Source organism: Eutrigla gurnardus, assembly GCF_963514095.1.
Source record: "Eutrigla gurnardus genome assembly, chromosome: 14".
NCBI classification, from domain to species: Eukaryota; Metazoa; Chordata; class Actinopteri; order Perciformes; family Triglidae; genus Eutrigla; species Eutrigla gurnardus.
The window spans coordinates 24,863,726-24,887,526 of NC_139937.1; the positions used below are offsets into that span (position 1 = coordinate 24,863,726).

Sequence of the window (23,801 nt, forward strand, 5' to 3'; positions counted from 1 at the left end):
GTATCATTTAGAAATGTACTTCAGTGTTGATTCATTATCAAAACACAAAACAACCCTAGTATCTGTTTTCTCTTGTTTCTGCGTCGTATCAAGTCTGCAAACCTTGATGTTAAAAATGAGGATTTCCAGTGGAACCCAGTTGATTATATCCTAAGCCGTCTCGCAGGCAGCCTGCCACTCCATAACAGCGGAGGATGGGTTTACGCTTGTGCACTTGCCCACATTGTTTGTGGGAAACACAACATGTGGGTATTGCCATGCGACGTCATGGATTTCTCGTTGGAAGGGCTGAAATGTGAAGCTGATTGTGAGTGGATGCAGCTTGTCGCTGTCAGTTCCTCGAGGCCGTGCAGAAGTTGCCCTCTGCACTCACCGCCTCCGTTCAAGAATAAAAACCCATCTTCCTTTCCATTCATACCTCGGATTACCGAAGGCTCTCATTGACACGCAGGTCATATTTTTTAATTAATGTATTATTTATGCGTATAAATAACCATTTTGTGCACTTTTAATCGGCAGTTTGCTCCCATTCCAAGTCTTTCAACTGAATGCTTTTGTTCCATTATCAACACGTAACAGTGTGATATCTCCTGAACGTAGCTCTTACCTTTTAATCGCCATTAGCTGCATTTATACTTCCCCGCTTTGTACTTTCTTAATGCGTTTGCTTTGTGCGACTGGATCCGTAAATCTGCTTGATACACGCTAAAGTACACGTGTGTTCATTTAGCTGCCGAAGCGTTGGGATCAAACCAGCACTGCAGATGTGAGACCGATTAATATCCGAGGAGCCTTATTGGTTTAATATTGGGCGATTCCACACAACGCTGCAGCATAACAGTTGCATTATATTTTACATTCTAGTCGTCTGTTAATATTTCTGTTAAGTTTTCATCGCCTGGTTTGCATTTGAATCCTCCTCACACGTGTCACTGTGACTTGTGAATGCAGCTGGTCCACAAAGGACAAATTATGGAAACAGCTGTAATTAGTGGCTGATTTATATATTGTGGTAGGACCTTAGGGACTAATTAAAGCCCCTTTGTGTTCCTGTCTATTGGAGACAGGCTCATTTGAAGCCTTTTGACTGAGATTCGCAGGAACACGTCTGAAATTCATGCATCTCAATTGGCACGCGAGCCCACCGCGACAACAAACACTCAGCGTAGCTGTTTGCACGGGAACTTAGAGGCAAGTTCCATCATATCCCAATCCCTCCATCATTAGAGTCCATTCTGTGCAATCCTAAAGAGTCCCTTATTGGATGGAATGGCAGGGAGCTCTTGTAGAGCTTTAAAGCTGTTGTGCTTATGGTTGAATTCTGAAAAGGGCAAAGCAAATTATCCGCAGGATTTTCCTCCCAAGGAGCAGGTTTCCCTCTGTTTATTAAATTTGTTAAAGTGCTTCTGAGCAATGCACATTTTATCCTCTTAACAGTCAAATTACTATATACCCCAGCAATTACTTAATGTACTCTAATGAGATTTCCCCCCCACGAAATGGAAGGATTCATTTATTTTAATGTGACGCATACCACCGGGCGGTTTATGCATCATGCCCCCCCCACATCGCAGTCCACGGAGGCTTCCAGTCATAAATAGTAATCTGAGCACGGCTTCCAGGAGTGCCACGGCAACACAGATATGTGAGAGAGCGATCCAGACCCCGGGGTCTCGTTCGGGGGCATCGGAGGGTCACAGGTGCCGTTTCCAAGCAGAGCTCTCAGAAAGCAGGTATTCTCCAGGATTAGTGAAATAATACCGGGGTTGGCAGTGCTTTGTGTGCGAGGCCATGGGAGTGCAAAAAATCCTTAAACGCAAAAAACACACCAAAACACTGGGATGGAATAAATCACGTTGTGCTCTTTAAATCCCATTAGGCCTAATTAAATTAAAGCCGTTTTTATTGATTCCTTTCTGTGCCCTTTATTAAATAATAATGATGCGTGCATGAATCAAGAAGCTGTTTGGAAAAGTGTCCCTTCTTCAACATTTTTAAAAGAACATTTCAAGTGTTTTAGTGAAGGTAAATATACTGTATAAAATATGTATATAAGTATAAAATGCTGTTTTTTCTTCTTCTAATGTTAGCTTTGTTTCACCTAACAGCCAAACGTAATGGTCCGAAATGGTAAACGTGTCTATTAGAAAATATACACATTCAAATGTATCGTTTACTTTGTTATGATCATATGTAGTGGTAATTTGCATAAAATGCAGGATTCAAATGATTAGGAACTACGCTGTGTATTTGTATTTAAATACTTGATTGAACATTTTATTGGGGTCATTAGGAGATTTAATTGCGTCTTAGAAACTGCTTCGAGCTATAGTGTGAGAAAGTTAAGGCTCGACATTAATGTGTCTGCTTGCCCGGGGCAAGAGGCGTTCAAATGTTCAAATAGGTATTAGTGAAGGAATTAGGACCTGTTTAATTCTTATCAATCCAATATTGTGTTTTTATGCAAATACCCACTATCAGGGTGAGTATTGGCACGATACGTATCACAATACTTTGGTCATGATACGATACGTATCACGATATCACGGTATTGCGATACAAATAAAGAAGAAAACACAAGTACCTGTATATGTACATCAGATGATATTGATCAGAGGACAAATTGAGTCAAAACTATTTCATTCAAAACAGCCTCTTCATTTTATTAATTCCCATGAAATTCACTGGAATAAACATTGAAAATAAAATGAAGAAGTACTGCATTCACAACGCGTCTAAACATGAATCTTTTTTTCTTTTTTATGAATGACCTGCTGTTAGCTCCATTATAAGAAGGGCGATGCTACGGAGAGACCACAACGGTTAATCTGAGTTAATGGAAATGAATTACAATACGTCTGATTAAGCTAGTTGTTCCATATGTTTCTATGGTGTTCCATATGTTTCTATGGCCCTTTAGCTATCTAGCGTAGCTAAAGGGCTAAAGCACGAACACGAGCTAGCTCTTCTCTTGCAGATTTCTACAGATTTTTGTTGACATTGAAGCATATTACGACCATAAAGAATCAACGCTGATCTCCAGATATTTTTACTGAATATCGGACCCGAAGATCCCAATAAAGTTTTACTTTCCTGACCCGGATATTCCACTTAATCTCGCCTCGTCATGCCCTACTTCTGGTTATCTAAAGAGAATTCAGACTCATATAACCAGCATAAACAGGCAGCAGGAATCATCATATTAATCATTTCTGTGTTGACATCTCAATGCGGAGAAAACCGGTTTCACAAAGCTTAAATAACGACCATAAAAGTTAAACTTACTGAACTTTTTATTGTATTTATTTTTAATTGACAGAAGATGGCAGAGACATTTTGCTTTGTTATTGAAATTGATAATATGATGAGAGGAGGAGGTGGAGGAGCGTCTCTCTATAAGCTGATGTTCCTACAGGCGTCTTTTAAGAAGCTGTCCAAGTTGTCGTCTTAAAGGCTGCGTCTGAGCCACGGAGGACTTTGTTGTCTTACGTTTGACAGCGCATGTAATGTTTGCTACTTTTAACAATTACACTGAGAGCGGCGGAGACTATTTTAATGTTAGATGCCGAGGTTGACATGACAGTGAAATAATGCCAAAGAAGAGACTCTGAAGAGAACTCTGACTTGTGAATATTCTGTTAAAGTGAAGGAACAATGACTGGCTTTCCATAAATTAAGATGTAGATCACTTGAGCAACAAACTGCCTTTCAATGTCACATAAAATCACATTTTAACTCCAAAAACACTGGATCACACATTTCCCAATATGCATCGGATTGGATATTTTATTATTTTTTTTTTTTAATGGTCACTCCTTGAAACAAAAGCTTTCTGTTTGTTAGGCCACCACTATGACATCATCATTAAATAAGCTCCTTTAAAATCCACAGACGACATTACACAACAGTTTTTACGTTGACTATTACTCACAATAATGCTATAGGATATTACATGTGTTTAATATTGGTTGAATTCCCCTTTAAGTCACCCAAATTTAATTTTAAATATTTAATTTTAGTTGTTTAAGCTTCCTAACGTCCAACATATCATTAAAAATGTCATTCATCTGGCCAAGTATTTTATAAAAAGAGGATGTTCCTTCTCCACTGCAGGATGGAGTGCAGCAGCGAATGTCTGCTACACTCCACCATCATAAAGCGATATTTTACTTTGATGTGCACACAGACATGTTTTGTACGTTATGAGCAGTAGTCCAGACCGTTGAAAGAATGAGGGAAAAAATATTCTCCTTTGAATTTTTATGTAAAAAGGAGAGTGCTCAAGTCCAGTTATCCGCTCCACCAATGTGGTGTTCTGGTGGAAATAAAAGGACATTTTAATGGAGAGACAAGAGCCTGAGAAACCCTGCTGCCCTGATGGAGCAGACAGGCAGACACTCACACACACATTTTCCTTAAATCCATTATGGCCTTAGACTTCAAAGCTGATATTGGGTTTTTTTTTTTCCAGCATTCACTGAAAATGGAGAGGGTCCTTCTATGTTTGCTGAGCAGATTTAATACCTCGTGTTATGCTCGCTGCTCCCCTCACTGCTCGTCTAAGTGCATCGTGTTTGTCATTATGGTTGGCCTTACGTTGCTTTTTTGTTTCCTCTTTTGTTTTTCAGGTGGGATTTTCGAACAAACGGACGGACCAGTTTCGCTCGTTAGCGCCGAGGAGCTTGCCTTTAAATTTGCCGTCAATAACATTAACAGAAACAGGACGTTGTTGCCAAACACGACACTAACATATGACATACAGAGGATTAATATCTACGACAGTTTTGAGGCGTCAAGAAAAGGTGAGTGGCTATTCTTACATAAGGACTGATTACAGATGGTCGGTCCAAAAACAAACCAATATACGCTGACCGAAGAGGTACATGTTATGTTTTCTGGCTTTCCCTCTCTTGCTCCCCTCCAGCTTGTGACCAGTTGTCTTTAGGCGTGGTCGCTATATTTGGGCCTTCCCATAGTTCGTCGTCTAATGCCGTGCAGTCCATCTGCAATGCATTGGAAGTGCCGCACGTCCAGGTGCGGTGGAAACATCACCCCATGGACAACCGGGACAGCTTTTACGCCAACTTATACCCGGATTATTCCTCGCTCAGCTACGCCATCCTGGACCTGGTGCAGTTTCTCAAATGGAAAACAGCCACTGTGGTGTATGACGACAGCACAGGTGAACATCTACACTATTATATAATGTATAATGTGCAAAGTAGTCATTGCATTAATGCTAATTTGTGCCGTGTGTCTCCGTCAGGTCTGATCAGACTACAGGAGCTGATCATGGCCCCGTCCAGGTACAACATCCGGCTAAAGATCCGTCAGCTTCCTCTCGACAACCAGGACACGAGACCCCTCCTCAAAGAAATGAAGAGAAACCGGGAGTTTCGCATCATCTTTGACTGCAATCACCACATGGCTGCACAGATTCTCAAACAGGTTAGTGGGAGAACACAGACCCTCCTGGTGTCAGACCCTGAGCCCGGGCCAAGCCAGCGAAAAAGCATGTGATCCTCTTCCAGCCACTCACCCTGGCACCAGGTGATTCCTTCGCATTCGGTTGATCAGATGCGTCGTGAATGAAATATGGAGGCTTTTGGCTTGGCAAGAACTCGGGTTGGGAGAGCAGCAGCAGAAGGTGTGTCGGTAATAATTAAGCAGCAGTGAAATCCGGCTGTCGGAGAGCCGGAGATTTACTCTGGTACCACCTGCTTGCCCAGAACATCTCAAAAAGGCAGTCAACTACAGTCGCGTCCAAGGGTAGATATCAACTCTCAACCTGACTGATTGATATTTATAAACTTGTGGAGGAAATATATCCTAGACTGAGTAATGTTACGATGTTTAATATCAGGCTGTGATCAGTCGTGATGCACAGCTGTTCATTCATCAAAGGGATGCAGATTTGTATTGTAGACTGTAAACCTGCTTCAAACAGATCATGGGTCTTCATCATTTGATGCATCCAGATATTTGCCAATCATTATATCTGGAAAAAAAATTGAATGTAGATAAATATACAAAACGATCCTGAATAAATCTGCTTCATCTTTATTTAGGTAATGGCATTAAGCAGCGGTTCTCAAACCGTCTGGGGTCAGGTACCCCTCTTCACCGTAACACCGATTCAACATGGGCTTACTCCACTTTGTACTCTGAGATACCATTGGAACTATCTGTACTCTAAAACCTGTCAACCTGAACCTGAACCAGACCTGTTTCAGAGTGATAAACCAGAAACACATTTCAATTTGACTCATTTGAGATAAAATAAGATAATCCTTTATTAATCCCACAGTGGGGAGAAATGTGCAATGTCACTGAATGTTAATACCACTTATATACTTACAGGTGGTGATTTTATTCAACTTCACAGCATTTATAGCTTACATATCAAGTTATTGATCTTAAAAACTTCTGGGAAATAAACAATAGCAAGATGGAATACAAAATACACACATAGATGATTTGTATGGAAGTGCCTCAACTTAAGGAAAATGCTGTTTCACAATGATATCCCATTTCTACTGGCTCAGAGTGAATGTGGGTGGGCGTCATGGACACAATATGCAGATTTTATTCCACTCCCCATCTGCAGATATGCATTTTCTTTACGATACTATTGTTAAATATTTCACGTACCCCCTGCCACAGTACCACGGACCCCACTTTGAGAATCACTGTGTTTGTGCATCGTTATCAAACAATCTCCTACAACCAACTTTTCACGGATGACCAGACTTTCATCTCGCAAACAGGCATGAGATCAAAAATGCTTCATTATCAAAATGTGTTTTGATCTAAATGATCTTCAGTCAACTAATGACTGTCAGAGACGGGTTCTTCTCGGCGGTTTATCCTCTACAGATGTCCCCACCCCCCATTCAGCGTGCTGTCAGCTCCCATTAACATGGTTCTCCAATGCATCATCTCCTCCCCAAGTTATTTAAATAACTCGGTCCTCCCAAGTCACTGAGATACAAGCTGACATATATTCGCTCATGGCCAATCTGCACATCTCGCTCTGGAAGAATCAGTGTCCTCTTGAGAGAAGAAGTGAGAGAAGGTTCTGAGGCAAAACCTCTCCTGACAGCTGCATGACCACATCATCCGAGTGCAGGGCTTTTTAAATGATGGGAGAACAGGTGATTGGCTAAGAGTTCCACTTCCTTCTTGTACATCATTCATCAGGTACAATAAAGCCCAAACATGCAAGTATATAAGCTTGAATTTGTCGTGACGCGTGGTTTTCTGTGATACCTACCAGAATAGCTTTGTGCGGATTTATTTGTTAAAAAAAAGCAGCATTGGACAAAGCTGGACCAAATTACCTGTCAATCACAGCTATTCAATGTGGATTAGGGCTTACAACGCAAGGTGTATTTTCATTACTTGCTTATCTGCTAATTATTTCCCAATTAATTTTGTCTGTAAAATGTCAAATAGTGAAAAATGCCAATCACAAGTTCCAAAAAGCCAACGCTGAGATATCCAATGAGCTTTTATAATTAGTAACTGACATACAACACGACAAAAATCTGCAAATATTGACATTTGAGAGGTGGATAAAAACTAGAAGAGATAAATAAATACATTCTAACAACCTGGCAAATCGGGCCACTATTAAGAATACAATACACATGGTTTGCTCTCCGAATACAATCTGCGTCACCTAATACAACATTCAAGGCAGATTTGGTGTTTTGATTTTTCAGGCAGCAGCGATCAAATCATTTAGAGCTTTACTGAATGGTTGGTTCCATCCAAGACAAATAAGTAGCATTCAAAAACAACACTGGATTCATTGTGGTGGCTGCAATTGTATGAATGAGGATCTGGCGTGGGAGATGAAATATCAAGTACTGCATTGTGCCTTTGGAATATTTTCTTGTAAAGCCACGATTCTCCACAATACGCTGGGTCCTGTCTTCACCCTGACAGGCTCAACTGCATTCAACATGCCTCTGTCAGGTTATGTTTCCTCTCAGATTGGATGGGAGAACATGAAAAGCATGTCTCTGGTGCCTTTAAAAAATAACTTTTTAGAACTTAATTCTCAAATTTTTTTTATTTTGTGTGGTGAAACTGCTCCTGTATTGAGGAACATTACTTTCTCTTAGGGGTGGGTCAAAATATCGATACGGCAATATATCGCGATACTTTGTCGCCCAATACAATATCAATTTTTCAACTCCAAAGATCGATTTAAAAAAAAAAAATCATGTTTAGACGCGTTGTGAATGCAGTACTTTATCCTTTTTCATTTTATTTTCAATATTTATTCCAGTGAATTTCATGGAAATTAAAAAATGGAGAAGCTGTTTTGAATGAAATAGTTTTGACTCAATTTGTACTCTGATCAATATCATCTGATGTACATATACAGGTACATGTGTTTTCATCTTTATGTATATTGCAATATCGTGATATGTATCGTATCATGACCAAAGTATCGTGATACGTATCGTATCGTGAGGTTCTTGCCAATACTCACCCCTACTTTCTCTAATTTTTACAAGAAAATAGATGAGGATGAATAATAATGTCGACAGACCCATTACGTATATAGTATAGTATTTTAATACTGAAGAAGAAAAACTCCCGTTCACAAAGTTTCAATGTCATGGATTTGGCTTGACGTCTATAGATGGAGCAGTGATGTTGCCGCCACATAAGCGTAGCATCTTATTTATTTAACCTTGGCTTTTTTTTTCTCTCTCCCCACAACAGATGGCACAATTAAATAGGCAGAACAGCAGCCATGGGAAAGCGGTGCCTTTGAATGTAGATTGAGTGAAACAAGCGGCAGTGATGGAGCGTTTGGATGTGAGGCAAAGATTACCGAGCCCCTTTTGATTGAAGGCTCTTCTTCTTTGTAGGAATAACGTCACGTTTGGCCCGAGCCATTGCAAATCATTTAAATGCATAGAAAAAGTATGGTTGCTATTCTCTGTATGAATCTACATATCGTGCAGAAATCTCAACAAGCGATAACAGAAACTTTGCCAACAAAATGAGCAGCTTCATAGTCGATATGCTCATTAAAAATCATTTAAATCTGTTTTTTCCTCCACTGATTGCGTCTTTGAATGCATCTCGTTGATATTGTTTGTCCAAAATGCCTTTACATGACAAGAAATGACCATTTTCTCTCTTCATTCACAACTTCCTTTCCCATCCTCTGTCTCCGTATCGTTTCAGGCCCAGACCATGGGGATGATGACAGAGTATTACCACTATATCTTCACCACTCTGGTAATGTACCATGCTTGTTAATGCAAATAGAGTCTCGTTTGTTCCCATCTCCCCACCGCTTGAGTTTTTGATGAATAGTGGCTAATTGCCAATGGGGGTTTGGATCCAGTCCATAATATCAATTCTGTTTGACAAGCTGGAGGCATAATGGAGTCTTCAGCGCGCCCGTAGTAAACACTCGGCTTTATAAAGAAGTCAAAGGAAGTCTTTGAGGTGGCGGCGTGAAAAAAAAAAAAAAAAAAAAACAACAACAGCTTGAGATTCTAAACTGGATGCGGCTTCATGAATTGGTCCATTATGAGCTCTCAGCTTTAAGATTGCATGTAATTAAATCCCATGAATTTTAAAGTGAATATATGAAGAAAAGGGCAGCACAAACCCAACCTTCATGAATGGAGAATACCGTGGTTTTGTTGATTCAACACATTTTGGAGGCTGCGGTGTGTGACGCTGTTCAATTGTATTGTTACACTGACAGGTGTTTCTATCACCTTTGTACCCCCCATATATCAATGAGGGTACACTAACGAGCAACCACACCTCTATTCAGCAGCACCACAGGCCTCGAATAATAATGGATCCATTCATTCATGAAGGTGGGACGATGCAATGCAGGACTGTGAATAAGCAAGTGACACATCGGCTGGTTTACTACAGTGATATGCACCCAAAACAAAACAAAAAAAAGTGTTGCATGTAATGGTGAAAACAGAACAATGAACTAACTACAATATGGTGACAATTAATCCAAAGTCATGGTTTGTTCGGTCTGTCTGCAAGATGAAAAGCAAATAACTTTAAAAATGCTTGTTTTCTGAATGGAGGTTGGATCGATCGGAGGTAGGCTATGCTAACACTGGAGCTGCTCCATCAAGACTTAAAATATGAATAATTATTTAATAGTACATAATTATGGCATCTACCTTGGTGTTTGTACCACAGCCAGTCTCTGGTTTCTACTCATAGTCTGGTTCTGGTCTCTGGACTAATGTGAGCTACTATCTAGACCTCTGGGGGACCACAGACAGTCTCTGGTTCTTCCACATAGTCTGGTTCTGGTCTCTGGACTAATGTGAGCTACTATCTAGACCTCTGGGGGACCACAGACAGTCTCTGGTTCCTCCACATTAGTCTGGTCTCTGGACTAATGTAAGAGTCTATGCTAGACCTCTGGGAGACCACAGACCGCTACGATACCTTTTGTCTCCGATTCAGTGACGACCGGAGGAGAATCTCAACACTCATAGGCGTTGCCGTTACAGCGTCACGTGACATTTTTCAATCGAGTTGAAATATTTCAACGGCAGGAACCAAAGAAATCCACTCCACGTTTGCTGCGAACACACATTTATCGAGATATGTTTAACTTCACCTGGGTATGTAAACTGTTCATTCCCATCTTGAGCATGTTAGTCCCCCCCCCCACCCCCCGCTCAGAAAGCATCGTCTGACGAACACAAGCAGCCGGCGGGGAGCCGCTGCTGCTCGTCACCGAGGCGTCGACTATCTGGAGACAAACAGACTGAATGGGAATGAATACCAGCGTGATGTGTGCTGCCCCTCTCACTCTCCGTTATCGTCTCCATTTCTGCTTCACACACACACACAGACACACACACACACACACACACACACACACACACACACACACACACACACACGTCTCCTCGGACTCCCCCGGTCTGTTGTGATAATATGACATGACACCAAGGTCCGGGTATGATGTGTGTCATGTTTCACACTCAGACGACGTGTTCTGCCATACGTTACGTTAGTGGAGCACATCTACTGCTTTAATAGGGCGATAGAAAAACCCTCTTTTATTGCCATTATATTGCGTTTAAGTTAGGATGTCCCGATCTCATGTTTTAGCTTCCGATCCGATTTCGATTCTTTCATATAGGTTTCCAATCCGATCCCGATATTTCGGTTTTCCGATAGTGATTTCCGATATCACTTTTTGTGTTGGAAAACAGCATTTAATTTTGTGTACATTAACAAATAGACAGGCATCCAAGCTGTGCTCAAGGGCTTTTATTCTCTCACAAATAAGATAATTAAAAAATCTGGCCTTTCATTCAGTTCCCTTTATTCTGTTAAATAGGACTTTGGTTGTTCAACATGCCAGCACTTAGAAACTATAATATGAATACACTTTACTATCCAACATAAAGTACCTTTACAACTCATTCAAAAGTAGTAAATACAAGTACGCTTCACTAAACTTTACTTCTAGGAAGTAATTTTTTTAACTAGCTAACTGTCTGCTCCACTTTCCAACTAGATAATGGTGGCTGATGCAATAGAACAACAACGACAAACAAACGTAACAATGGAATCATGGAAAATATTAAATATGGATCGGCCATGAAATTTAATTGGATCAGCCGATCCCGATCCACCTTAAAAACCCAGTATCGGGGGACATCCGTAGCTTAAGTGTAACAGCTTCCTAACAGGTGGAAATATTTACAAGAGGATAAACTTAAAAACTTTGATTTCATGTCGGAAGCAGGATATCTTTATGGAATCAGAGCGTGGTATGCACCTTATGCCGCAATAAGCTGTCATACAGATGACACGCCATTAAGGAGATTACACCTGGCGGCTTGGTTTGATCCAAAATGATGAATACTTGTGAGGTATACACGGCAATACAATTTCCTCTCCACGGAATCCTCTGCTGTCTGCGGTTTATCTTCCGAGGTGAGGGGAAATGCCGACTTATTAGAGCATGAAAAGGCAACAGCGGTGTTTCGGGGGTAATAACTTCCTTGTCCTTTAAAATGAGTCTGTCATCGCCATCTTTGGGAAGCTGCAGCTGAGAACTTTGTATTGCACTCAGACGCCCACAGTGTGTTCTCTGGGTAAATATTTCAGTGTAATGCTGCCGTAGGATTATGTTGATTTAGTAAGAAATGTGTGTACAAAGCAGCACTGCAAAAAAAGAATAAATTAAATATATAAAGTGAACTTATAATAGGAACAAGTCACTTTTCTGACATCCCAAAATGCCCTAAAAGAAACGGAGATGTCACAAAAGACGAATTATATTTTTTACAAACAATCCTGTCCCAGTTAGTTTGTATTATTAGCTTCAAAGTTAAAACTCATAACCCGATCTACTTTTCTGAGCAATGTTTGAATGTCATATGGAACAACAGTGATTTATTTTGATCTCCCTTCACAAAAGGAGAGTACTGTACTGCGTTCTAGTGGGAAAAGGAATAAAAGAGGATAAATATTTCAGTGACTGGCGGCGACCGTTCTTTAGTAAGTGTCTTACACGCTCCCGTTCCCGCAGCACTAACCCCACGGGGTGCTAATGAAATATCTATGTTCATCCAAATGTCTTTTCCAAGCCCCCCGGCCCATCTCGACACGACATGTGTCAACATGTGACTTCACACTTCAGCTACAATGGCTGCCCCAGAAATTACAGCGGCTCAAATTGAATTGCTGAGGGGAAGTTGCCAAGGGAATGCAAGTCGTGAATTATTAATATGATCCGAGGAAATGTGTGCGTTTTCTTTTTTAATTACTATCACTCTTGTTCTTTAATTTGTCTGAGCTACAAACAATAATACATCTTCCCCAAGTAAGAAATGTGTGCCTATAAAGATTCTTTCACATGAACATGATTAAGAAAGACAAAATACACCACAAGCTTGTGGTTTCTGTGGTGTAATTCATTATCGCGGGGGCACGAAAACAATAACAATTTGTCAATTCTAAAAGGGTTTGCCAGCAGGAAAAGAAGCGACTCCGCCACCAGAGCCTTTTTAGATTTCATTTATTACACAGACGCCGCTTCCAGACACCGCGCTTAAATCTCCCCATTTTGACATCGACAACTACTGTTTCTCCTCCCTTTCACTCTATTTGGCCCTCATATAGCATCTGTTTCATCAGCGTCACTCTTTTCATGTGAGAGTAAGCAGCCAGGATGAAAACAAGGATGTTCAGTCTGAGCTAGACTCCATCATTCACTGCTGCTGTCTCTCAAAAGGACCTGATGGCCATTGACCTGGAGCCGTATCGCTTCTGTGGTGTCAACATGACCGGCTTTCGCATCCTCAACGTGGACAATCCCCAGGTGGCGTCCATCGTGGAGAAATGGTCCATGGAGAGGCAGATTCCACCCAAACCCGACTCGGGCCTCCTGGAGGGCATCATGACGGTATGTTTTATTACTTCTGTGTTGTTCCGTCTTAAAGTCAGTCACAAAAACGTCAATCTGTCTCAGAGACTTTTGCCCCCGTTAGGAAATGGCTTCAAGCTTAACAGCATACCCCTTTAGAAACTGTTTGATGGCCATTACTCCCACCAACTACTTTATTATGGGCAATAACACATGCAGCTACACTCACACTAACTGTTGAATAAGAAATATGCAGATTTTAGGTGATTTACAAAGTGGTTTCATCATTATAACCAATATGTCTTGGAATTGTGTGCTTCTTCATTACTCATTTCTTCTTTAGGGTCCGAATCACACATGCAAGGTATGTGCATAACTCAGCGTTTCATTTATCTATAGACGGGGTCTCAAAAAGGACAACGCGCGACGGCATAAAACGAAGAAAACATGAGTGGTAAAAAGAAAACCCTTCAAGCAGACAGTTGAAAAAAAAACGCATAAAAGAGAAAATCACAAATAAATCATCCAACAGGTAGACGAAGTTAAACTTAAAAACCAGCGGGTTGCGTAACGGAGCTGTACTGTCTAAACAAATACGACTAGTCTGTAAGAATGTTTCTGCAGACAGGATTTCAAATCTGAAACGTGTCAGCAGATCACTAATACATGGACTGTTGTTCCAAAGAGGAGGGGCTGGTACGGAAAGCGCTCGATCGCCCTGCAACCTCAACCTGGACTCTGGAACCAACCAGGATGATCCACGTGGGACCGAAACAGGTTCAGAGTTCAGGGATGTAGTCTGGAGGCTGGAAGACCGAAAAGAGTTGTCAGGAGAACGTTCCTGGTCCTCTTCATCCGTGTTGATGGAAGGGTCAGATAATGGCAAGAATAGCACAAATCCACCGGGTTATCTTCTGTTTTTAACGGTTCAGACGGGGGCCGTATAACGCAGCGGAGAACATTCATTCGGCCCTTTTCGCACCAATTATCCTTCGGACGTATCGTTCCCATTGTTTCAGACCAGGTGCATCCCTTTACGGCCAATTTTTTTCAAATGGATAGTTAATAATGGATAATGCACCATTTTCTCAGTGTGTTTCCAGAAAAATGAGAGGGACTTTGGCATACTCCGGCCGGCCAGACTGTCCAAATATCAAACTCAATGCAGCTCAGTTTGGAACGAGACAGAGCAAGAAAAAATATGTAATTATGCCATCAAAACAGAAGATATTTATGGATGTCGTCCAGGGCTTGTTGAATTCATACCATTACCTACAGGATGTTCTGGTGCAGAACTCAGACTGTAACAGACTACTGAAATAATACTATTTGTTAAATACTATGTAACATGTCAGAAATATTAACCTTATTTACCTCGCCAATTAAGGCCAAAAATAATTGTATGCTGTTTTCCGAAATCCAGGTATCGAGTCCAAATGACATGTCATTTATGGAAACAAGACACACAAAAAGCGATATTCCTAACAAACAAGGTGTTGGTATGTTGTATAAGATGTACATTCTTTAATTATGTATGAGAAGGTTATAAATGATGTATGTGACATGAAAGTGTAAGTCTGCACAGTCCGGTATGGATTCCTTTAGATGGCTCTGCATCAGTGTGGCGATCGGGTTACCGGTGACCAAACTACTACTCATGTCCTTCCGCAGACATCAGCTGAATTAATGTTCACCCCTTATTCCAGACAGATGCGGCTCTGACCTACGACGCGGTCCACATTGTGTCCGTCTCGTACCAGCACGCGCCGCAGATGACGGTGAACTCGCTGCAGTGCCACCGCCACAAACCCTGGAGATTCGGAGGACGCTTCATGAGCTTCATCAAAGAGGTGATGGGACGGCCTTTGTTGCCCCGTTGCTATGTGATTATTGATATGAGAGAATGCTGATTGAGTGGCGAAACATGACAGAAGGAGTGGAGTGAGGACCGCGTGGTCATTCGGGAGTTGGATATTTACCCGGCGAATCAATCACATCCGTGCACAAAGCCAACGGAGACCAGATAGACACATCAAAGCGCTGTTGTTGTCAGCTTTATAAATCCCCCGTATTCATAACCTATTTTCCAGAAAAGCTCGTACTGTAACCTTTTGAAAGCACAACTAGTGTAGTCGGCTCTTATTTAATCTAACATGAGAGCCTGACAGTGCCTCAGAATACACAAACAAGACTGTGCAAAATGGCAGATTTGAGGCGTGCAGAGACGGAACTATTTGTATCTTGATTTGTTCAAACAACACAGTGATTTGTGTTTTTATTTGTTCCGCCTGTGGTTTATAAATGGTAGGAATTTCCACTTTGCTTTTCCCTCTAATAAACGCAATTATCGCAAAATTAGAGCATTAACCTCACGGATCTACTGTATTTTACACAGGCTTCACCTTCTAACCAGGATCCCCCACACATTTGCATATACCCACAGAGCAATCAGAATGATTGCTGCGGGAGGGGGCTGTCTATACTGTACCTCTTTCCTCATCCACTTATCATTAGCAAAATGGCTGACAACTCCTGTTCAGCACCCATGACTTCATCCAAAGATCGTCTCCCTGCATAGGCCAAGTCTCTGCTGGTGGTTTACGTGCCTCGGCGTGAGGCAACCTGGCGGTATTTGAGTACTTCAGGCCATGCATTTTTCACTATTTTGGCCGGGATGAGGCCGTTGATGTCCTGAGCTCACTTATCCACTGCATGACAGCATCATTCTCCATCAAGACATGAAAGATGTTTAAAAAGTTACTCCAACACTGAAGAACCAGGGCCAAATGGAGAGCAGGCTGCCATTGTGGCCACCTTCAGATGTCACTAAAATCACACATAATCTATTTTTCCATATTGTCCCACTGCCCGGCCTGCACTTTTCATTTAATCAGAAAGAGCAGTGGGTAAGCACTCTCTTTCACATGCTGCAGGTGCACTGACCTGCACCTTCAACCCAGGTGTACAGCGGCATGAGTGTGTGGCTCCTCGTGTGGAAATATAACCTTTCATGCCCCCTAAAGCATCCGCTTTGAAAAGGAACTGTGTGGGTGAGTGGATGGTTTGAAATGACCACCGCTTGTGGCTCCTCTAAGGTTTTTTTTTTGTTTTTTAACCCACCAGCAGGCTTCCTTGAGAGAGAGCAAAGGCTGATCTTCCACAGTGCTGTCCTTTATCTCCAATGCTTTTCACTGATAGTCACTAACCATTTTCCCTTGAGCTGCAAAGATAGGAGGGGTAGGAGAGATGTTTTAAAGCCTCCTGGTTCCTCTCCCTCCTTTCTGTTTCGGAGAAGACACCCCATGTTTATTCAGGACTTTCTTGAAGTCGGTGCATTGCACTAAAAAGGGGCCAGTCAGGATTAAAGGAAGGTGCTTGTGATCCTTAGTGCAGCCCACGAAGACAGTTGTTGGCTGGTTTGCCCACAGCTATCTGTGGTTTTATTAGTTGTGTGTCTCTTGGCTACTCTGGACAGAAAGGTTGACAGCGATCATGCATTCCCTCTCTGAGGCCTGTTAGATAGATACACCTGTGTGAGACCATTGTAACCCCGGCTCTATGGATACAGGTGGGGCTCCCTAACAAGCCCTCACGACTTTGTAAATAAGGAAGAGGGTCACAAATTGAATTTAAAATATAATCAGATTTCCAGTGTGTTGTTTGGTAAAGCCTATAGCATCCCTGTCTGTATATAAAACTAGACTTACAATGTGTAACCATCAGTTTATAATGACGAATCAACAACATTATTACTGCATCGTTATTGTGAGTGCTATGTTTGGAAGTCAGGAACTCAGGATGTGTCTGCTATCCATTACAATACCAAGAATGTGTTCGGTAAAGTGTAAAATTGTGCTCTGAAATGCGATGCCCCCTATTATTATAATGTTTCTCAGCTACACATCCCCAACTGGCACAACATCCATGATTGCTATTGTGTGTGTGTGTGTGTGTGTGTGTGTGTGTGTTCAGCAGCAATACCGGCTTGTCTGCCAAATATGCAAACACGACGTGGCAAATGCCTATACCATTACAATGCACAAACAATGTCTCATGTGTGTGTGTTGTACATAGGGTGAGCATTGTTAGCTATACCAGGGAGTTGTCCTATTAGCAGCTACATTAGCGGCCAGTGAAATATTCTTGCACCCTCCTTATCCAAACATTCCGTAGTGTTCCGTTAGAAAACACTTACTCCGGTCTGATTTACGCTCTCCTAGACAGGAGTCTGACATGTTCTGAAGGTCGAATTGGCCCTTCGGATGTGATGTGGCTGAGGCATTTATGTCACCCTCTGAATTAGTGCTGTTTGAACATGCCGCCCACCTCGGTGGCGATAGGCCAGACAGAACGAGGTATCGGGGTGTTTGAAGGAGGAGAGTGCCACCGATTTCTCCTTGAAGCCTCCAAACTTCTCCAGCGGATGCTGGATAAGCGACAGCGAAGACAAGCGAGGGCTGGAGCCCGTAGGGTTGTGACAGTTTGTACTTTAAATATCAGACAAGCGCTGCACGCGGGGATTGATTGCTCCGCCGTACAAATACTTAGTGGAGATCTAGTGCCTGCATCACAGAGGGATGAAAGACAAATTAAAAATCTATTTGCAGAAAGAAAAAATGAGTAAATGACTAAGATAAAAATAAGTCTTGGCTCAACATTTTGAGAAGGATTCCCCCCACGCAATCGCACAAACGCCAGGGCTACACTAAAATGCACAATGATAATCAGACACAGGTGAGAAGCCTTAGTGTCATCAGTGGTGAGACAGCTACCTGCATTAGCATAAGAGTGAGATGAACAGGTAGACTGTTGTGAACACATCTGTGGAGGTGGGGGGTAGCAGGGAACGTAATGGGGGCAGTTTTGTGTCATTCCCACCCATCCCCTCCCCCCCATGGGGAATCAAGCAAAAGACGATGGTTGTTAATTAACTCCGTAGTCTGGAGGGGAAATGCGTTGGAGGCGTTGAGATGGAGAATGTAATTAAAAAATAAAAAAAAGCAAATGTACGGTTAGTGTTTGTACTTTTGATCTGTGTGTGTGTGTGTGTGTGTGTTTTGTTGACAGCTGTGTTACATTTCTCTTGGCTCATTTGACTATTATTTTTGTCATGTTGTAATGTCTACAAAATATTTTGTTATATGTAAATGTAAGACAGCAAGTGTGTCACAATGTTGGGGGGACGATGTCAACTACAGCCGCAAAATCTGGCTTTTAGACGTTGGAAACGCCCAAAATGTATTGATTGGTTGGTGATGTAAAAGTGACTTCATGAGTTTGAGTGAATATAAATATGTAGATATATTCTCTTGCAGTCCCACTGGGATGGTTTGACGGGGAGACTGTCCTTCAACAAGAGCAGCGGTCTACGCACCGACTTCGACCTGGACATCATCAGTCTGAAGGAGGAAGGACTCGAAAAGGTACATTTTTACAGTTTTTTGCTGAGATGGAAATAAAAGCACAAGGACAACAAAAACGAAATAAGTCAAAACAAAAAAGAATTTAACGGTTTATTGATTTCGCAAATACATTTCAGATTTCCCTCCTGGTGTGGAACAAATAATGCAAATTTGACAGTATCATTTACCTCCTAACAAGGAAGCAAATTGGCTGTTTCAACATAAGCATAAGTTAGTGGGTCATAAAGCAAATTGGATTAGGGTACACATTAGGGTGTTAATTGCAGCCTCTCTTAATGATAATTTGAGGTGATGCCCAAAATGTTGTTTGGTGGTAATGAGCTGTGTAAACATGTTTTACATAAAAACCAACTAAAAAGGTTGGTAATGTAGAAGTTATTTTATTACACTGGAAGGCAAAGTACCCCCTGGACTATAACAGCTTTTCTCTACTAGAGGGCTTTCATACATTATGAATACATCAAATAGGGATAAGTCCCATTATGACTTCCTCAAGTACTCCCTAAAGGCTCAGGACTGTATAATAGCAGCGGCTTCTCAGCTTGTAACCCTTCTGAACAAGAATAGAGCTTGTAAACGCTGCCGCTTTGAAATGACTCTTCTTCTCGATTTCACCGGCATCTTATCCTGCGTGCGGTCAATTAAGTTGAAGCATCTCATCTTGCAAAAAAAATAAAGAAATAAGTATTTGATGCCATATTAGCGTCTTCACATTGTGCCTCTGACAAATCCCACGCTCGAGCATGTTAGCGATCCATATATATATCCGTGGAATCGGCTTTAACCGTTTGAGCCGGTTAAGATGTGGAATTTTCTCAACTAATCCATTGTAATTGAATATTAGCCCAAGTTGGAGCTCGGGCTCATGCTAAGAGTGCCACTTCCCCAACGCTCCCCATGCGGCCGCATGAGTAAATAACTTTTGAATCAAATATTTGTGCTAATCGTGTTTGATGAATTGAGCTAATTGTAATTGGGTTCAATTAGAAGAAGAATTTTGCAAAGCGGAAAGCATTCACAGATATTTTTAAATCTCTCTCCTGGAGTCCTCTTTGGTTGTGTGACACGCTGTAACTAATGTGCTTTTCAAATCGGAGCATATGCCTCTCACCGAATTAGGCAGGGAGGACATTAACAGACGATTTCCATGCTTTTTTTTTTTTTGGAAAGGGGGGGCTGCATGTCTTTAAATGGATCCACGTCAAGCACGAACCCCAGTGAATACTCAAAGCTGCGTCTGCATAGAGGACGGGGAGGGATGGGAGGAGGCTTCGGCGGAGGGCTCCACTTGCAAACAGAGATTGTTACCGACAGCCACAGGACTATTTGTGCTAACGATATGTTCCAGAGTGTGTCTCCGGCTGCTTTTAGCCGGAGGGCTTCTCGCATGTATAAATCCTTTTATTTCTTCAAATCTCTTGGTTTATCTCACTGACACTGTGGAGCAAAATTACTTTTACAGTGTAATGCAACCTGCAGCCCCGTGCCGTAACGCCATTCACATGAACTGGAACCATGCTCTGCTGCTTTTAGCCTTATTGTTTAGTCTTGTATTTGTTTTTCATGCACATTTAGACCACCAAATGATAATGAATCATCATTATTAATATAATATATCATTATGTCTATACTTAGACCGATTTATAAAAAAAAGGGGCAAACAGATGCATGAAAAAGGCATAGTTTAGTTTGAAAATAAGGTGATTCATATTTTAAAAAAGTGTGTGTAAACTCTGTTTTAACGTACAGTTCTACAATGTCCTTGATTTGCCCGCCACACACCTACGTACCCTCTGCTTTCCAAAACAACCCGGCCTGCTGAAATAAAGGTGACTCAGCCAATCATCTAATGCTGCCGGAGATGTGTTCAACCTGGCACTAATGTGGGGGACCGGTAGCCGGGGGAACGGGGGGGGGGGGGGGCTGCGGTCACGGCACAGCAACAGACACAGAACACTTAGCTGTACGCTTTTCATCTTCCGCAGGTGGGGAAGTGGAGTGCATCGGGAGGTCTTAACATCACAGAAGTGCCGAAGCGAAAAGGGATGAACATCACCGATTCGCTGGCCAACCGCTCCCTCGTCATCACCACCATCCTGGTAGGTCACCTTTGTAGCCCGCCGGATACATCTCCTACCCTTCACGTCTCCTCGGGTTTCCTTCCACATAAAACACTGGAATCCAAGCTCTACAACAAAGTCTTATACTGAGCAGCATCAGCCACATTGTACGAGATAATTATAGCAGAATGAGGAAGTTGTGCACTAAATTTCTTGTAACTGACACATATATAAAAATCATAGATTTCACATACTATATTCCACATTCACTCAAACCTTCTGCCAAACAGAAATGGTCCAAAATAGCTTTGTACCAACAGTGATACTCAGCAGTCAAAAGAGTTTGGATGGGAGTGTCCTTTACTTGAGTCGAGGCTAATGTTAGTGGCTCTTTATGTTTTGATTTGGTAAATGTAAAACCCCAAATCGCTTTGACATTTCTTCTTCCTCCTTTTATTTGACGTTGCTTTAAAAGTGAAACTTCTGACTTCTATAAAAACAAACTATGTTATTTTTATCTGGGGTGTTCAGCTTTAGTCTCACTCTATTAATATGATCATGTACGTAACCATCTTGAGTATTTTTAAAATGGACTACATAGGATTTATCTGGATTGCATCCAACTGATTATTAGTTGATTATTATAGTTATTAGTTATCATTACCACTGTTTATTATGACGCTACTTTAGGAGCGACAGAAGAAGTGAGGTGGCAGCAGGACTCCGGGTTTCCACGCCGTCCTCTGAGACGTTTCTTCCAGAGTTTTGAAACCAGACAGCTGAGAACATTAAGAAGTCAGACAGCACTTCCAACCAACTGGTGGAGCTAACGTGAGCTTAATTAGCTAGCTCACTGCAGCTGATAAAAGCCAGAGACAAAAAAAATAATCAAGGGCGACAAAAAATCTGAAATTATAAAACTGCCGCCTCCATTATAATATATGCTATGTGAGAACGGGAAGCTTGAAAGATTTAGGAACAGTCTCTTCAATTATCAGCCTATCAGATTCATTAAAGCTATGGTCCCGCCCCCCCAACCAAACCCCTCCCCTCAGAATTCCACGATTCGACGAGGCGGGATGACGAGGAGCAGGGGAGATGAGGGGATTGGATGGAGGGTAAGGAGCAATGGCTCCCATTGGTCAGTTTCTATGCAGGCCTACGGCTGATAGACTGAATGGGTTTATAGCTTTAAGTCACATCAGGAGCGTGTTTTAAACAAAAAAACAAAACAAAGCAGGAGACAGTTCTGCAGAATGAACTCTTCCAGAGAACACAATAATTACATGTGCAGACAGAAAGATCCCACATCATCATCCCTGCTTGTATGTGTTTAACACTGTCACTGGGTGCTGAGGGTCGACCCCCCCTGCACCCTCTCACCGCGGATATACAAGTTACAACCACAAACACTATCATTACGCCGATATTGGACCACAAGGCTGTAATTATGACAAGTGAGGTCGAGGTGTCGCGTAATTAATGCCTATCAGGTGCCATTTATGTTAATGCTGCCTCAAGAGGAGAAACCAAACGGGGATTTAAGCGGTTCGACGTTGAACTGCTGCACCAGGAAGTGCCAGTCGTGGCTGATTTCATGTTGTAGTTATAGTGGTGTTAATGCAGATGTGTTAGTACTTCATGTGTTTTCAGTTACAAGCTACCTAAAAAGGATTTTAGATCATTTTATTTTCACCCATAAAAAGTGCATCTGAGTGTTTCTGACACGTTCCCCAATTTGCCATTTCGTTGGGAATCATTAGTTTAAGATGATAAAAAAATTGCTCACTTTCAAATTGCCAAAGAGAGTTTTCAACTTGGATATCAATCTCCCCTCTTAGTGTAACGACGTTGCATCAAACTGATTGCGGCGATGCGTGAACGAGACGTCTGACAGCTTTATAGTGATAACTTTCTGGAGGAGATTAAGGCACTTAATGTGTTTTCCCCCTTACATTAATTGTTTGCACTCCATTGCCTGTAATGGCACGAGCCCACCTCCCTCCTCGTCGGGTTCTGCACGCCCATGCTGCGACTGCGAGGGGAGAAACTGGTATAAACACTTTGATTTGAGTCCAAACCTTGGGGAATAGCACACAAAAAAATTGGAAGGCTAGAAACAGATGGTAATGACTTTTTTCCCCTTAACATGCAAACTTTTTTGATCAAGTTAATTGGACAACTTGAGCAAAGTTTGTGGCTAAGCGCCCGCTCTCTAAATGCATTGTCATCAAGTATTCATAACTTATTATTTATTTAAGAAGCCCTTCCTAATTATGGTGTCCAAAGTGGCTTCACATTTTTATAGCAAACAATTGAAGATTTTTTTTTTTTATCGTTTGCTGTATGTTTTTCCTCCGCTTTGTTTGGATTTACGGGATAAATTATGTCCCGTTTAATGTTAGTTTCAGGAAACTGAACTCACAAAAAGTGCATTTTTGTGTCCATGAAAAACCAATCCCAGAGGGAATGCGAGTGCTGCCTGTTTTCTCACACCTTTTTGACTTCGTGCCACACAAGCTACAAAGAAAAAAACACCAAGGACCACCTCCACTAGAGAATCAATTACGCTATTTCTGATCTCAGTGTGTAAATTATACATCTGGCTAATGGTGGGGGGAATAAACTGCATTCCAGCCCCTTGCATTAATGGACATGAGCATGTTTTTCAAATGCACAGCGGGACATGCGAGTTCATCTGGCAGGCGAACGGTAAACGGCCCTAAATAAAGGAAATAATTGATGAGCTATTGTGCGTTAGTGGTTGCCACTGCAGGCGTCTGCGGCGCCGCTCTCCCTCGGAGGCCGCCGTCAATCGAGGAAGGCAACATCGTGAGCATGTTCCATTTCACCGCGGCATTCTGTTCCTAATCAAGCTTTTATATCGCCCCAAATTATGAGCAGCCAGGCAGG

At 41.9% G+C, this 23,801-nt stretch overlaps 1 protein-coding gene across 1 annotated transcript in view; it reads left to right on the plus strand.

Annotated features, from left to right (window-relative positions):
• grik3 (glutamate ionotropic receptor kainate type subunit 3) overlaps positions 1-23,801 on the plus strand; it is an 87,518-nt gene that overhangs the window by 39,809 nt on the left and 23,908 nt on the right. Inside the window, exons 2-9 of the mRNA XM_084026114.1 lie at positions 4,629-4,802; positions 4,925-5,182; positions 5,267-5,448; positions 9,211-9,264; positions 13,274-13,444; positions 15,112-15,255; positions 18,721-18,828; positions 20,814-20,927. Of these exons, the coding sequence (XP_083882240.1) occupies positions 4,629-4,802; positions 4,925-5,182; positions 5,267-5,448; positions 9,211-9,264; positions 13,274-13,444; positions 15,112-15,255; positions 18,721-18,828; positions 20,814-20,927 (1,205 nt within the window). The remainder of the gene's footprint in view (positions 1-4,628; positions 4,803-4,924; positions 5,183-5,266; positions 5,449-9,210; positions 9,265-13,273; positions 13,445-15,111; positions 15,256-18,720; positions 18,829-20,813; positions 20,928-23,801) is intronic.